General features: G+C 55.7%; 3 protein-coding genes across 9 annotated transcripts in view; 1 reads left to right on the top strand and 2 right to left on the bottom strand.

Annotated features, from left to right (window-relative positions):
- TJAP1 (tight junction associated protein 1 (peripheral)) overlaps positions 1-12,372 on the top strand; it is a 31,658-nt gene extending 19,286 nt beyond the window's left edge. For 2 of the 7 annotated variants that reach the window (XM_011960372.1, XM_011960371.1), the window contains 8 exons: positions 4,090-4,187; positions 5,182-5,310; positions 6,951-6,979; positions 7,722-7,883; positions 8,089-8,155; positions 9,184-9,291; positions 9,406-9,489; positions 10,566-12,372. In XM_011960372.1, the coding sequence (XP_011815762.1) occupies positions 5,206-5,310; positions 6,951-6,979; positions 7,722-7,883; positions 8,089-8,155; positions 9,184-9,291; positions 9,406-9,489; positions 10,566-11,663 (1,653 nt within the window). In that variant the 5' untranslated portion in view covers positions 4,090-4,187; positions 5,182-5,205 and the 3' untranslated portion in view covers positions 11,664-12,372. Of the gene's footprint in view, positions 1-4,089; positions 4,188-5,127; positions 5,347-6,950; positions 6,980-7,721; positions 7,884-8,088; positions 8,156-8,376; positions 8,407-9,183; positions 9,292-9,405; positions 9,490-10,565 lie in introns of all 7 variants that reach the window. The other 5 variants (XM_011960373.1, XM_011960367.1, XM_011960368.1 and 2 more) reach the window with 5 other exon arrangements.
- A 407-nt stretch (positions 12,373-12,779) lies between these two features.
- LRRC73 (leucine rich repeat containing 73) lies at positions 12,780-15,554 on the bottom strand. The gene is made up of 6 exons (XM_011960366.1): positions 15,325-15,554; positions 14,567-14,727; positions 14,106-14,228; positions 13,641-13,741; positions 13,271-13,493; positions 12,780-13,123 (listed from the first exon to the last, which is right to left on the bottom strand). The coding sequence occupies exons 2-6, from the start codon at positions 14,628-14,630 to the stop codon at positions 13,053-13,055; spliced, it is 582 nt and encodes a 193-aa protein (XP_011815756.1). The 5' UTR covers positions 14,631-14,727; positions 15,325-15,554; the 3' UTR covers positions 12,780-13,052.
- The window catches only part of YIPF3 (Yip1 domain family, member 3), a 7,997-nt gene continuing 7,756 nt past the window's right edge, over positions 15,321-15,561 (bottom strand). The window contains exon 11 of the mRNA XM_011960439.1: positions 15,321-15,545. Within this exon, the coding sequence (XP_011815829.1) occupies positions 15,321-15,545 (225 nt within the window). The remainder of the gene's footprint in view (positions 15,546-15,561) is intronic.

Here is a 15,561-nt window from a genome sequence, read left to right as displayed (position 1 = left end):
AACCCGGGGGGCGGAGCTTGCAGTGAGCTGAGATCCGGCCACTGCACTCCAGCCTGGGCGACAGAGCGAGACTCCGTCTCAAAAAAAAAAGAGTGATGCTTGGCAAATTTTTTGTCCTTTTATTGAAGGACACTGCTCAGCCAGCTTCTGGTGCAGATCACGCCTTACACCTATCTCTGTCTACACTCTGCTCAGCTGTTCAGAGGGTTCACAGTGCAGCTCTGCTGTGCGTGCTGAGTCCCATTTCTAATGAAAGTAGACTTTGTTCTCTGAAGGCAGCTAATCGTGCCCCGTGGGCTGTAATCAGGGAGAAGGTATTTAATACAGGGCAGGCGGCAACAGGCGGCCTGCACCGACTGGCAAATTGCAACATGGCAGTTAGAAAGCTATCACCCCTCTCTCCACCCCAGCAGATAGGAAGTAGAGTCTATCCTTTGAATTGATTTTTGAGTAAGCGAAGAATGAATGTTATGCAGAAGCTGGGGTTGGATGGGGTAGGATGAGGCAAGGGCAGGGAGGGTTGAGGAGAGCCCCTTTTTCTTCTCACTTCACTTTCATGGGATGGGAAATGGTTGCTGCTACTCTGGGTGTCTCCCTCAACACTGCCTGCAGGTTCAGCCCGAGGAGCCCCAGGCCATGCTGGGTCAGCGAGAGGTTTTAACCTAGGCCTCAACCTTTCTCCCAGGGCAGAGCTGTTCTTACAGAACAGACCCAGTACGTTACCTGGTAGTCCCACATCCTGAGTCGTCTGCCCTTAGTTCCTCAAGGCTTAGGTTTAGTTTGGCATGGGGGTGGGAGTGGGATTCTTCCTCGTTAATTTCCTTTTTTTTTTTTTTTTTTTGAGACGGAGTCTCTGTTGCCCAGGCTGGAGTGCAGTGGTGCGATCTGGGCTCACTGCAATCTCCACCTCCTGGGTTCAATTTTTGTAGAGACAGGGTTTCACCATGTTGGCCAGGCAGGTCTTGAACTCCTGATGACCTCAAGTGATCCGCCTGCCTTGGCCTCCTAAAGTGCTGGGATTACGGGCGTGAGCCACCATGTCCGGCCAGCCCTGTTGATTTCCTGATCTTCCTCCAGAAGACCATTTTCTGGGAGGTGCCCTGGAGCCAGCTCAGCATCCAGAGGCCAGGAGGCCCCAGAGGCTGTCCTTGACTGCCGCTCGCTTATCACGGGCCATGGCCCATTCTGAGTTGTCCAGCTGCTCTGCTTTGGGACCTTTTCTTCCCCACATGGGATTGGGAGTCCTCCTTGGGCTGAAACACTCCAAGGCAGCTTGGGAAACCTTTGGGTGAAGGAGATGTGGCCACGGGAGGCTGCACCTGGTAGCTGAGTCTTCCTGGAGGGACCACTCTGATGCCATCTGCCTCACCCCTTTACCTTCCCCCAGCTTGCAGGCCGAGTGTCCCAATACTTCTCTCTTTGTTGTCCACTGCACCTTGCATTGCTGTCCTCCTTGGGTCTGTCCAGCCTTCCCTGCACACCTTCCTTGCCTCCAGTCAAGGACTGCGGGCTGCCAGGCCTATTGTATTCCTGTTCATTGCTGGAACTGTGGGCTCCTCACGGGCTGGATCTGGGGCACTCAGCAGATTTCAGAAGTTGGAGCTAGGGCCTGGGTGTTGGGCACACCCTGTGTTTATGGACACAGGGCAGGAAGTGATTGGTACACATCTCCCTCGCAGCCTGGTGTTGAACACCATGAGCCCCCTGGTGGATTGTCTTCCCAGTGGGCATTGCCTTCTGCTTCCTTAGTTGCGAGTGGTTTCCCATCCCTGTAACTCTGACGTATGTGGAAAGAGTAGGCTGTGGCGGAGAGAATAACCTCCCATCACCACCACCCCCATCCCCAGAGTCTGTGTCTGCATTTACTGCCCATCCCACAGCCAACCACCTTCTCAGGGTACTCCTCGCCTAGCAAGCCAGATCGCCTCTGGCCATGGAATCCCTGGGGATAAATACGTACTGTAGGGCCAGGGAGTGGGGCTTGAGGTCAGGGTGAGGCAGGAGGAGCTAGAGGATGTGTGGCAACTAGATCCCGGGCTGCAGGGCATGGAGTGAAGCAGCCCTCCCTACAGGATTGCCGGACACCTGAGCATGTTCGTGTCCTCCCTGCCTGCTTGCTGTTCATGCAGGTGTCTCGGTACCAAGAGGACAGCATGAGCCTTGCCAGGAAAAGGGACAAGGAAGTACAGAGGCGGTTGGGAATAGAGGAGGGGCACACAAAGGGGCCTGCAGAGAGAAAGGGCTTTCTCAGATGACTGGGGAGCACGTGGGGGAAGGGAGCTGGGACCTGGACCCTCTGTAGAGAAGGGGAAAGGCAGAGACCAACTCTCTGAGCTGCACCTTGATTTTGTAGAAGCTCTTGACTGCTCTCATCTCTCACTCTTCCATCTCTGGCCATACCCTGTTTTCCAGCTCATGCACCCCACACATTTACCCTCTGAGTATCAGAACCCACATATCCAGGTGGGTTTAGGACTTTCTAGGCCTCTCCCTCAGGCCATAGGAGCACCCACCCTGGGCCCCTCTGGTGGGGCAGCCCCAAGGAGCCTGTTGGGGTGACTTGTTTGCTCCCCACACCCCGGGAATGTGCCGTCCTTTCAGGCCCGCCCACCCAGATTCCTGTGCAGGGAGTCAGCCGACACAGCATGCTGCATGTGCCCTGTGGGGACACGTTCTGCCTCCTGTCAGGGGAGGAGGCTGGCGGCCCGTGCCTGTGCTGCCGCACCCCAGCTCCCCGCAGAACCCCAAGCCAGGGCCCAGGCTGTCCAGACAGAGGAGGTAGACCACTCCTGCTTCCCCACCCTCCCTACCCCCTCACCATTCTTCCTGCCCCAGGCCCTGTTGGAATGTGACAGGAGTCATGGCCAGGGCATGTCCCGACAGTGGGAACACATGCTAAAGCCCGCAAGGCTTCCCTCAGCCTCCAGCTCTGTTTAGGTTGATGGGGGCGGGAGGAGATTGTTTTTTCTGCCCAGAAGGCCACCTGAGGTTACTGCCTGATCACTGGTGGCTGCTGCCCCCATGCTGCAACCCAGCTAATTACAGGTGGGGGCCAGGGAGGGGTGTGGGCCCATCTTTGAACCTCAGGAGGTGGGAGGGGCTCTCATAGGACACTCAGTCTGGCCACCTCTGTGTAGATAAGGAACTGGGTTATCCAATGAGGAAGGGCATTACACAGGGTCCCATGGTGTCAGTGCTGAGCCTGGAGCCCAGGTGTCTCCAACTCCCCATACTGGAGTTTTCTTCGTATTTCTCAGCCTTGGCACTCTGGGTATTTTCTGTTGGGAATTATTTGTGGTGGGAGTTGTCCTATGGTTGTGGGATGACCAAAGCATCCCCAGCTTCTACCCACTAGATGCCAGTAGCACTCCTTCCCTCCAGGTCTCATCAAAAATGTCTCCTGACACTTGCTAGACGTCCCTGGGGAAGGAGGGTGGGCGCCAGACGTCCCTGGGGAAGGAGGGTGGGCGCCAGACGTCCCTGGGGAAGGAGGGTGGGCAGAATTGCCTGGTTGAGAGCTACTGCTCTGTGTTGCTCCCTTTTCAGATTTCTTCTCCTAGCCCTACGCCTCCTCATTGCAAAGGCCGGTGACCATCATCATTGTACACCAAATAGCCTTGGGCCTCCTTCTGGAAATGCTAGGTGCTCTCTTTCCATCATTTTCTCTATCTTCTTGGATCTTTGTGAGGCTTTTTTCCTGGTGTTCTCATTTGTAACCCATGTTCCCCAAATCTCTTAGTTGTTTCCAAACTCTGAGAGGCCTGGGAGATGAGGAGGACAGGTGTGGAGTAGGGATAGGACGGAACCAGACCTATTCAAGAATTGGGCAGTGTGCTGAGACCATAAACACACAGACACACGTATCTCATCTGGGACTGTGACATTACTGTCATGGAAAAAGGCAGGAACCCAGTGCTTCCAGTCATCTGCCTCCAGCTGCTTTTCCCTCAGGCCCCCTGTTTCATGGCCTTCCTGCCATGGTTCTCCCTGGGGGGCCTTCCAGGTCCCAGACCAGGCAGGCAGGCCTGTAGCACTGACAGACAGGCGGCTGACACCTGGTTTCCACTTTCTTCCCTTCTCTGGTTTCAGGAGCTGTTGGCTAAAGGAAGTGGAGGGGCCGTGGGATGCGGAGAGCCGAGGGCTAACTCTCGGACAGCGGAACGGAGAGAGCTGCCGACAAACAGACGGTATGTCCCTGATGAGGCCTGTGCCCTCAGCCTGGCTCTTTTCTGGGGAGGGGCAGGTGAGGGGGCAGCCAAATGTTCTCTCTTGGTGGGGGCTGGTGAAAAGAGTGGTGGAGGCCACAGGGGTTTGGCCATTAGTGGTCGAGGCCAGAGAGCTCTCTCAGGCTTTGAGATTCCCACCGAGGATCCTGGATTGGATCCCCAAACTCACATTTTTTGGTTTATTATTATTTTTTAAACTAACATTTATTCAACATTTCCTAAGTGCTTTACATCATCTTCACAACAGCCCTATGAAGTTGGTGCTATTCTTAGCTGGGCACAGTAGCTCACACCTATAATCCTAGCACTTTGGAAGGCCAAGACAGAAGGATTGCTTGAGCTTGGGAGTTTGAGCCTGGGCAATAAAGTAAAACCCTGTGTACAAGAAATAGCCAGGTGCAGTGGCACATGCTTGTTTTGCATGTGTTACACAGAAGGCTGAGGCAGGAGGATTACTTGAGCCCGCGAGGTTGAGGCTGCTGTGAGCCAAGAGTGTGCCACTGCACTCCAGCCTGGGCAACAGAGCAAGACCCTGTCTCAAAAAAGAAAAGAAAAAAAGAAATTGGTGCTGTTTTACCACTAATTTAGAGTTGAGAAAACTAATGCATAGAGAGTTTTATCTTCTGAGGCCTTCAAAGGAGAGTGGAAAGGAGGGTGGTGGGCTGCTTTGAAGGCTCCCTGCCCCACTCTTAAAACCTAGGTGTCCAGGCCCTAGGCCCTGCTTTTCCCACCCATCTGTTCCCCATTGGACCCATGCCCCACCCTCTGGCACTCCTTTGACCTATGGGGACTGACACACCTAAGGTGTGCCCTTCTAGTGACTCCAGTAATGGCCCAGGCCTATCAGCCTATGTGGTGGCCTCAACATATGTCTCCTTTCACCATCTTTGTTTTTTCTCAGTCCAGAGTCCTTCTGGCCACATCTCTGAGCCTCCCTTCTCCTCCTCCTCAGCAGGTGGAGGAGCTGTCACCTCCCAGAATGACCAGTGCCGCCCCTGCCCCTGCTAAGAAACCCTACCGTAAGGCACCACCAGAGCATCGGGAGCTGCGATTAGAAATTCCTGGATCTCGGCTTGAGCAGGAGGTCAGCAAGACTGGTACCCCAGCCTGACCGGCAGAGGCAAGGCCCGTGAGGCTGGGTGTCTGGCTGACTTCTCCTGCCTGAGCTTCTGGTCCCGAGTTGGGGTGAGAGTGGGCCTTGCTGTTGCAGGCCTGAGGTCTCCTAGCCGCAGCAGTGCAGGTGGGGGCAATGTAGGCTCAAGGGGGACTGTCAGTGAGTATACATCCAAATGTCAGGGAACCCCTGAGTCTTTGTAGCTTAGCATAAATGATCCCATATGATATTCTCCCTGCAAGAGGCAGCCCAGTAGACTGAGGGGTACCTAACCTGCTGGTGGATGGGACTGTGGTCCTCCATAGTGGAATAGAGCCATTCAACCTGTGGCCCCTTTGGGGCATATCAGGAGGCAGTGCTACAGCCACTTCCCACCAGCACAGCTGCTCTTCATTGTCCCCAGGAAGTCCGGCCCTTCCTCCAGCTTTGCTTTGTTTGGCTAACATTTGTTGAATACGTACTCCCTGCCAGGAACTGTTAGGTCTGGACTCTGCTCTTCAGGGCCCTATAGTCAGCTGCAAAACATGGGCTATCCTCCCCCATTAACCTCACTCACAGGCGGAAATGAAGGCCACAGTGGTTTACTGCCCTTGCAGCCATGTCTCCACCTGGTCGCAGTGCGTGGAGCACATTTAAAGAACTTGAGACGCAGCACGGGCTGAGCATCAGGCGTACTGTAACCTGCTTTGGTCAGATTCAAGGTAGAAAAGCCATGACTTGCTCATTTCAGTTCAGGGAACATTAAATTAAGATGCCAGCTATTATGCTAGGTGCTACCCAGCGAGCATTACCTCAGTTTTATAAATGAGGGAACTAAGGCTCAGTGAGGTGAAGGCTGTATAATCAGTATGCGGTAGAATAGGGTCAAATCCTGTTGTCAGAGTCAGTGGACAAAGGACGCCACCTACCTCCATTTTCTGCCTGAGACTGCACTTCTGAAGCAGTCAGCTCTATGTAGAATAGGCCCCTTGACGTTTCCCTCTTGCAGTAGCATGGGCCTGCTCTGCTTTGTGGTTGGCTGAACTTGACTTTTGAGCCATGACTGCCATAGGGGTTTGGGGAAGATGGGTCAGGAGGTTAAGAGCCAAACAAGATACTTCTTCCCCTTAGTCAGGATTAGCCCTCTTCTCCCATGCACTTGTTCCTCCTGAGCCTCTGCAAGGGCCTGATTCTGCCTTTGTCTTCGTCCCAAGGCTGAGGGCTTTGTCAGAGCTCAGAACTCTTGTGTATAGTTCAGCCTGACTTTTCTGGAAGGTCTCTGCCATACGTGTGTGGAGACAGGGCCCACCAAGAGCCGAGTGAACAGCTGAGAGGCTGTCTGCCCCTGGGGAGAGGTAGCTTGGGTGCCAGGACTTACTTGAAACTGGCTTTAGGATTAAAGTTGAAGGTTGGAAGAGGTTCTTGAATCTTCTGGTTGGCATGGGAGTGGGTAATTGAGGCTTGTCCCAGCATTACTGAATTGCTTCCATCTGTTGAGAGCCCTATAGCCCTCTTCTGCTGTGAGAGTCTCTGGGCTTCACACCTGAGCCTTTTTGTGGCTATTTGGAGGGTGAGCCAACCAAGGGGCCAGTGGTCCAGAGCTGAGCCTCAAGCCTCTCTTTTTTGCCTAGGAACCCCTGACTGACGCAGAAAGGATGAAGTGAGTATCTGCTGCCTGAGATGCTGCCTGAGATACTGCCCTACCTCAACTCTGTCCCTCTTAGCGGCAGGCTAGGCTATTGGTACAGTTGGACTTTCCCGTGGATTAGGTGGAAGTAAAGGTTGGGATGGGTTGTTTTAGGGATTCTGGGAGGAGTTTTGATGTTGTGGATATTTTTTTCTGGCAAATGGGATTTTATTGTTCCGTGGGCTTCGAGAGAGCATAGAATCAGGAGGTGAATGGCACTGAGGGCCCTGCTGTTCTTGCTAAGGAGCCTTTCCCCAGCTCCTGGTTCCTGTACCAACTGCCACCCTTGCAGCCCTTTCTTAGCCACATGAGGCCTCTGGAGAGGAGGGCAGTGCTGGGCTGGATTTCCAAGAGATGAATAATGGAGAAGCCTGATTGTGCAGAGGGGAAACTGGAGCTGGGGGCTTAGTGGCCGACTGACATGGGCTGTAACCAGAGATAGGTTGGGAGCCGTATCCCTATCCCCAATTCTGTCTTTTCATTCTCCAATAGTGAAGGGAGGCTGGATTGTCCCCTACCATCCCCTCTTCCTCCCCTGACCCTCCAACCCAGCCTGTGTTCCCAGGGCCAGCAGGCCTATGAAATGCTGCCTTAGACTCAAGCTCTGGTTGAGTCCTCATGTCATCCTTTCCTTCCTGAGCCCACTCTGGAGCTCCAGGGCATGCCCTTCTATCTCTCATACCCCTCTGCCCTTGATCCCACAACACCCTGCCAGGCTCTTGCAGCAGGAGAATGAAGAGCTTCGCCGGCGCCTGGCCTCCGCCACCAGACGCACTGAGGCCCTGGAACGTGAGCTGGAAATCGGGCAGGACTGCCTGGAGCTGGAGCTGGGCCAGAGCCGCGAGGAGCTGGACAAATTTAAGGATAAGTTCCGCAGGTGTGGGAATGAGGGGACGCACACACACACACACATATCTCTCCCTTCTTCGGAGGTTAGCTGGAAGATGCCTCAGAGATCTGATTCTGATTAGAAAACTGAAGTTCTTGAGGGAGAATGACACGTTCAGGATCCCGGGAGGCTGAACAGGGCCTGAAGAACGGGCTCTTGACCCAGGGATGTGCCTTGTATTACCCCTTTTCAGGCTGCAGAACAGCTACACAGCTTCCCAGCGGACCAACCAGGAGTTGGAGGACAAGCTGCACACACTGGTAAAGGGCAACTTGGCGGGCACTGTGCTCACAGCATAGCAGGGGGCCAGGATTTGCCAGGGGAATGCCACTCGGGCTCGGGGGAGATGGTGGGATGGGGTAGTGGTGGGGGTACCGCAGTGTGCTCTGCAAGTCAGGACTGTCTTAATGCTCACACTGTTTCTCTTCTTTCCTCGTCTCCCCCTCATGCTGCCACCGTCGCTGCTGCACTCTCCTCTCAGGCCTCTCTTAGCCACAGCTGGATTTTTGCAGTTGCGTCTGAGTTTGTGTGTCTTCTCCCTTGCCCTGGCCTTCTCAGCTGAGATCTGGAATTGCGGGCCCTGGCTATTACCCTGTACCCCTTGAGTATACCCGCTCCTTTCTCTTCCCTGTGTGAGGCCCATTTAACAGTCAATGCCTCCCTCCCAGGAGAGAGCTGGGGAGCCTAGCCTGCTCTGCCCTTGGCTCTGGTAGAGGTACTGATTGATGTCTCCACTGAACACCCAAAGCTTCTTGGCTGCAGTGGCAGCAAGCCCAGGCTGTGGGCGGGGAGGAGAGGCCGCAGATCCAGTCCCTGAACTGAAGATCAGAAGGCTACTTTTGAGCCTGCAGCTTGCTCCCTGCTCAACGAGGCGCCCTGGCTGCCACCAAGCCCTGCTTCCTCTTCCCTCTCCTAGCCTGATGCTGGAAACAGCTGCACACATAGGAGGCTTCAGCCCCCTGGTTTGCAGTTTCTGCCTTTGAGGTACCAGCTGCCTTGCCTGGTGCCCAGAGCCCCTGGAACCTCAGGGGATGGACAGCTCTTATACTGTCTGTGTCCTGGGCCCAGGTGGTAGGAGGTCATGCTAAGAAAGCCCCCACCCCACAGCCGTCCAGGGAGCGGGAGAGATGCCCAGTCTCCTTCTGTCTGTCCGTCATTTGTCTCTGCTCTGTCCGCCTTGGCTGCCCTAGCACCTGTGGCCTCTTGTGTCTCCAGGATGGGAGGAGGTGGAGGGAGAGGAAGGGCTAGCTAGGGTGTGGGCTGGGTTAACCTCAAGTCTGTGCCTCAGATCAAGAAGGCTGAGATGGATAGGAAGACGCTGGACTGGGAGATTGTGGAGCTGACCAACAAGCTGCTGGATGCCAAGAACACCATTAACAAGCTGGAAGAGCTCAACGTATGTGCACTTCACTGCTTGGGCCTTCCTCACCTGGGGCTAGCTTTGTTCTGGCCTGGCCCTGCTCCCTTGGAGAGGGCTGGGCTGGGCTCTGAACCAGGTCTGTGTCTGTAGGAGCGGTACCGCCTGGACTGCAACCTGGCTGTGCAGCTCCTCAAGTGCAACAAGTCCCACTTCCGAAACCACAAGTTTGCCGATGTGAGTAGAACTCACCCCCTCCCCGCCCACATAGACCATTCTGGCCACTGTAGGACTCTTAACTCCAGTTTCTGCACCTCTGTCTGTCTTCCTGTTTTTAAGTCCTCTTTCCACTTTGCCCTCCTGCCTCCATGTCACCTATCAAGCCAGTCAACTCTGCCACTGGTTGGTGTCCCATGTACTGTCTAGGGCCCATCACTAGTTTTGGGGAGGCAGCCCTGTTAGTTTCTATAACAGAGAGAGAGAGAGAATCCCAGGCAGGAAGGAGAGGGTAGTCAGAGAGCTATCTGCCCAAAGAGTACTGAGAGAGGATTAGGCCCATCTGATCATGTTACCCCAACGGGTAAACTCTAGACCTCAGAGCTTCAGGCCCGAGGTTGATGTGGCCTGCAAAAGTAGAGATATTTCTTCTTTCTTTTTTCTTTTTTTTCTTTGTTTGAGACGAAGTCTTGCTCTATTGCCCAGGCTGGAGTGCAGTGGCGCGATCTCAGCTCACTGCAAGCTCCACCTCCGCCTCAGCTCACTGCAGGCAATTCTCCTGCTTCAGCCTCCCAAGTAGCTGGAATTACAGGCGCCTGCCACCACACCCGGTTAATTTTTTTGTATTTTTAGTAGAGACGGGGTTTCACTGTGTTAGCCAGGATGGTCTCCATCTCCTTCCTGACCTCATGATCCACCTGCCTTGGCCTCCCAAAGTGCTGGGATTACAGGCGTGAGCCACCACGCCCGGCCCAGAAGAGGTATTTCTAAAGCCACTGGTCTATACAGATTCTCCAAACTTAAGTATGGTTTGGGCAGAAGCTGGGAGATAGAAGTTTGAGAACATGCCGGCCTCAGCAGCAGATCTGGGTTTAAATCCTGGCCAAGTTAATCAAAAGCTTCGAGTTGTCTTCCCCTCTCCGGGCCTATGTGTCTGTGAAGTGAGGGTATACACACTGGCATGCTCTAAGAACAGGAGATAGTGGAGTGCTGAGCACACAGAGGTACTTAAATGTGGGAGCCATTACTTTCGCCATGGGTCAAGTTGTCTTTAGCTGCGATCATTAATATCTCTCTTTCCTGCTCTTTTACCTCAGCTGCCCTGTGAGCTACAGGACATGGTTCGGAAACATCTGCACAGTGGTCAAGAGGCTGCCAGCCCAGCTCCTGCTCCCAGCCTAGCCCCAGGGGCTGTGGTGCCTACCTCGGTCATTGCCCGAGTGTTAGAGAAGCCGGAGTCTCTACTGCTCAATTCAGCCCAGTCAGGCAGTGCCGGGCGCCCCTTGGCTGAGGATGTCTTTGTGCATGTGGACATGAGTGAGGGTGTCCCAGGTGATCCGGCCAGTCCCCCGGCCCCTGGCAGCCCCACCCCGCAACCCAATGGGGAGTGCCACTCTCTGGGTACTGCCAGGGGCTCCCCGGAGGAAGAGTTGCCCCTGCCAGCCTTTGAGAAGCTGAGCCCCTACCCAACCCCATCTCCACCACACCCACTGTATCCTGGCCGCAGGGTAATAGAGTTCTCTGAGGATAAGGTTCGGATCCCCCGCAACAGCCCCCTGCCCAACTGCACTTACGCTACCCGCCAGGCCATTTCACTGAGCTTGGTGGAGGAGGGGAGTGAGCGGGCCCGCCCCAGCCCAGTGCCCAGTACCCCTGCCTCAGCCCAGGCCTCACCCCACCACCAGCCCAACCCAGCGCCCCCAACACTCAGTGCCCCAGCTAGCTCTGCCAGCTCTGAAGAGGACCTGCTGGCCAGCTGGCAGCGGGCATTTGTGGACCGTACTCCGCCACCTGCCGCTGTGGCCCAGCGCACAGCCTTTGGACGCGACGCCCTCCCTGAGCTGCAGCGCCATTTTGCCCATAGCCCTGCTGACAGAGATGAGGTGGTCCAGGCACCTTCTCCCCAACCCGAAGAGAGTGATCTTTTGCCACCCATAGAACCTGACTCTGGCTTTCCCAGGGAGGAGGAAGAAGAGCTGAACCTGCCCATCAGCCCTGAGGAAGAGCGCCAGAGCCTGCTGCCCATTAACAGTGGCACAGAGGAGGGGTCAGGCACTTCCCACACGGAGGGCAGGGCCTGGCCACTCCCCAGCTCCAGCCGCCCCCAGCGCAGCCCCAAGAGGATGGGGGTTCACCACCTGCACCGCAAGGACAGCCTGACCCAGGCCCAGGAGCAGGGCAACCTGCTCAACTAGGGCCTCTGGTGGCCTTCCTGCCATTGCTGCACCGGGACTGCAAGAAGGCCCCATACCTTGGCAGCTCAGGGTCCCCAGTCCAAGCCCTTGACCTCTTCCCAATCCATACCTGCACAGCTGTTCCCTTTGTGGGTGGGGTCAGGTGGTGGGCCATGCCAGGCCCGTCAGCTGCGTTGACTGACCACGGCAGCTTGCCTCATGGTTTTCCCCTTTTCTTAGAATATTTATTCTCCACAGATAACATGCAGTTGGGTCTCAAGACCTTTTCTCCCATCAGCCCAACCCAGCCCAGATTGGGCTGTTCTGGGGAGCTGAGGAGTTTATCAGTATTCATCTTCCATCCTCCTTTCATAGTCACAAGTTTTGTTATTTTGTTTTTTTTTGGGCGGGGGGGTGGTGGTGTAATCGTTAACTTCATTTCTGTTTCCTACCTGTTTGCTTTCCCCCCCAATCCTCCGCATGAGCTGTTGCCCTCCAGGGACCCGGCACAGCTGGCCTTGGGGACCAGGGAGAGGACTGACTCAGGGCCCCCTCAGCTGTCTCTTCCCTCCCTCTGGAAAGGAGGGTGGGGCTCAGGGGCCTCAAGCTGCGCTCTGGGTGAGGCCTGGCCTCCACTCCCAACCTTGGCTCTAGACTGTTACTCCAAGCTTTGGGAAATTTTCACATTGATGACTATTTTAAAATCAAATAAAACTATTTTACTGGTATGGCCTAACTTGTCTTAATGACCTTCCCGCTCCCACTCTTCTCCCCATTCGTGAGTATTCCCAGTCCTGGTCTCATCCCAGTTGACTAGTGACCCCCCTTGCCCCACTCTACCTAGGGTTTCCCTGGGCACAGAGCATCAGGGAGCGGAAGGGGGGGGCACTTTAACCTTGGCAGGGTCCCTGAGTCTTCCCTCAGAGGCAGGGACCAGATCTTCATGGAGCTTGTGTAAGGTGTTGCCCCAGAAGCCCGGGTCCTAGGCCTCCGCCAGGCCTATTTTGAGAGATTCTGGACCAGTTCACGAAGCCTGGAGCTTGGGCTGTGTGATGCTCCTGCCCCCTAGTGGTGCTTACTGGTAGTTCCAATTCCTCCCCTACTGCCCGCCCCCAGTGACTACAGCCACACGCCAGGTTGTGGAGTTCATAAAATCTTTTCCGAGCCAGCGGGTTGCAGCCAGAGCTGCCAAGTTCAAAGGCATTGCCCTGGGTTCAAGTACCCCCCAAGGCTGTTGCTCAGTCACAGCTTCCAGAGCTTCCTTCCCACCACACTGCCAGGAGCTGCCAGAGCCCCCATGCAGCCCCTGACCCCAGTTCCCTCCCAAGCCCCAGGGCCTGAGCCTGATATCTGGGGCAAGGAGCTTGAACAATAGACAAGTGAAATGGTGTGCAGAGGCCCAGTGGAGAGTCACATCTCGGTCTCAGCCAACAGACTGTCCCCTAGTCCTGACGTCATTAGCACCATCTGAGAGCTGGGATCTGTGGAAGGGCAGAGGGGTGTTCAGACCACCATTCCTTCCTCCACTGGGGACCACAGATAGGTGAGAGCCTAGGTTCTCCACACCCACTCTCCCTTGTCCCAAGCCTCTTCCAGACCTAGCTCTGATCAACCCTCTGGGTTCTTACCACTGGGGCACATCCAGGAGCTGCTGCCCCTCTGGTGGGCAGCAGGCTCCCGCCCTCTCTCCCATTCCTGGGTGTCGCCAGCCCCTCCTGCCACTTCCTCCTCCTCCTCTCCCTCAGAGAGGAGGTCACAGATCTGTTGCTGCAGCTCTGGGCTAATGCTGTTCTCAGCCAACACCAGGCTCCGCAAAGCTGTGGGGTAATTTTCTACCATGTCCAGCAGGGTCTGAGGTGGGGAAGAATATGGAAAATGATGAACACAGTTAAGGCAGGTCCTCAGACCCCAGTCTGCCACCCCTTAGGTATGTCATCAGACACATAAGCTAACCTCCACCCCATCCCCTGGCCGTTCCCAAACATGACAACTTCCCACCTGAGCTGACTGGTTGGTGAGCCCTGTGCCCTCCAAGTCTAGGACCTCTAGGGTACGACTGGAGGCCACAGCTACAGCCAGCATTCCTGCCACATGGTCACCTGGGGAGACAACACACGTGCACACATTCACACATATGCCTGCTAATCCTTACAGATAGCTTCCCCATTGCCTTAACAACTTTAGATACTAACCCCTGGCCAGGAAACATGGACAATTGGTGGTGGTCAGGAAGGGATCATTGTGATTGGTGAGTGAAGGCATGAAGAAAGTTAGGCCCACGGGTGGCAACTGATGCTTTATTTGTTGGTCACCTGGTCCTCCACAAAGCTATCTCCTTGACCCTTGGGGCTCTCCTTTCTCTTTCCTCTCCCAGTGTAGGGATTACCATGTCAACTGATTGTCCCAGGCTCTTGGATAGGGCATGAGGTAGTGAGAGCCCAAGGGGGTATTCTTGAGCCTCACCCAGGGGGTTGTAATCCAGATTGAGGACGCGGACCTGGGAGCTGTGGGCCACAGCAATGGCGAGGCGGCTCCAGCCCTTAGGGGTGATGCCAGGGTTGGCACTCAGCGTTAGCTCCTTCAAGCCTGGGTAGCATCATAGCAAGAAACCAGAATAAGGAGGGTTAAGCCCTCCCTGAGCCCTTCCCCACCGTCCCCGTGTTTCCAGGGTGTCCCTAGTGGCTAAGCACCACCTCACCCCCACCATAGAGTTCAAGAACCATTAAGTAGGCCCATGCTTCCTCTGCCTGCCCAGCCTGGATCCCTGAGACTCCATGCTGCACCCCCTCCTGCCCCTTCCTTAGAGGAGTAGAAAGACGTTCTCACCCACAACATCAGAGCTCTGGGGCCACACCCCCTTCCCTCTGCATTTCGATTTTCATCACTGCCACACTAGCCCAAGCCCTCAACAGGGCCCTGCTCACCAGATTTGGCCCCGTCTGGGGGCAGGAGACCACAGATGAGGTTGATGGCTTCATCACCCAGCATGCAGTCCCCCAGGTCCAGAGCCACGAGGGCAGGGTGGAGGGCCAGGGCTGGGTTCAGCAAGGCCAGCCCCGCATCTGTCAGGGGGCTCCCATGCAGGCTGGAGGGGAGTGAGAGAGCAGGGTTACTGCCGTCCTGAACCCTACCTACATGGGGAAGGGGCACTTTCACTTCTGTCAGCCCTAGATATGGGGAGGGCACTCAGTCACAGCACTAGAGAGGCCTGGAAAACGAGAAGGAAAGTTCTAGATTCTCAGGGAATACAGGTAGAGGGAGAATTCGGTTTGTTTTCTGGGGCAGGGATCCAGGACATTGCACAGGGAGGAGCAGAGAAGGGGTGGGTGGGTAGTGGACTGGAATACTGCAGTGGGCAGGGCTCTCGTCCCCAGGCGGATATTCTCTCTCGGGAACCGAGGAGCTGCCCCAGTGAAGTAAATGCAGATGATCAGATGGGGAGGCATGGCCCCTACCCAATGTCAGGAAGTAGTGGGCATCCCAACGCGGGTAGGGTCGCGCGTGCAAAGCCCAAGCGTGTGCTTGGAGGGTGCTGTGAAGGCATGGGCCAAGGCACGGTGTATGTGCATAAGGCATGTGGAGGTAGAATGGTACTGGAAGGAGTGTGGAGGAACATGAGATGCCAGGGGAGTGTATGGAGAGGTGCAGTGCCCGGGACCCCCTTGCGAGGGGGCGCACTCACAAGAGGGACTGGATGGAGCGGTTGGTCCGCAGAGCCTCAGCCAGCTGCTTGATGCGGCTAGGGCTGGACACGACGCCCAGGTTAAGGTTGAGCTGCGCCAGGGACGTGGCCCCGGCCAGGGCCCGGCAGATGCGGCCGAAGTCGCGGTCACAGAGGCGGCAGCCTCGCAGCGAGAGCAGGCGCACGGCGTTGTCGCGCAGGCCGCGGCAGATGTCCCGCACCTCGGCGCCGGACAGT

This window comes from Colobus angolensis, unplaced genomic scaffold, assembly GCF_000951035.1.
Source record: "Colobus angolensis palliatus isolate OR3802 unplaced genomic scaffold, Cang.pa_1.0 Scaffold51, whole genome shotgun sequence".
In the NCBI taxonomy this organism is placed as follows: domain Eukaryota; kingdom Metazoa; phylum Chordata; class Mammalia; order Primates; family Cercopithecidae; genus Colobus; species Colobus angolensis.
Note: the sequence above shows the minus strand (reverse complement) of the source record. Positions and strands in the feature narration are given on the sequence as shown.

Coding starts and splice junctions, on each gene's coding strand:
- LRRC73 (XM_011960366.1), bottom strand. CDS start 14,630: ATGCTGGGTGATGAAGCCATCAACCTCATCTGTGGTCTCCTGCCCCCA. Junction 13,494..13,640: donor TCACCAACCAGTCAGCTCAG/GTGGGAAGTTGT, acceptor TCCCCACCTCAG/ACCCTGCTGGACATGGTAGA. Junction 13,124..13,270: donor CTCCTGGATGTGCCCCAGTG/GTAAGAACCCAG, acceptor GCCCTTCCACAG/ATCCCAGCTCTCAGATGGTG.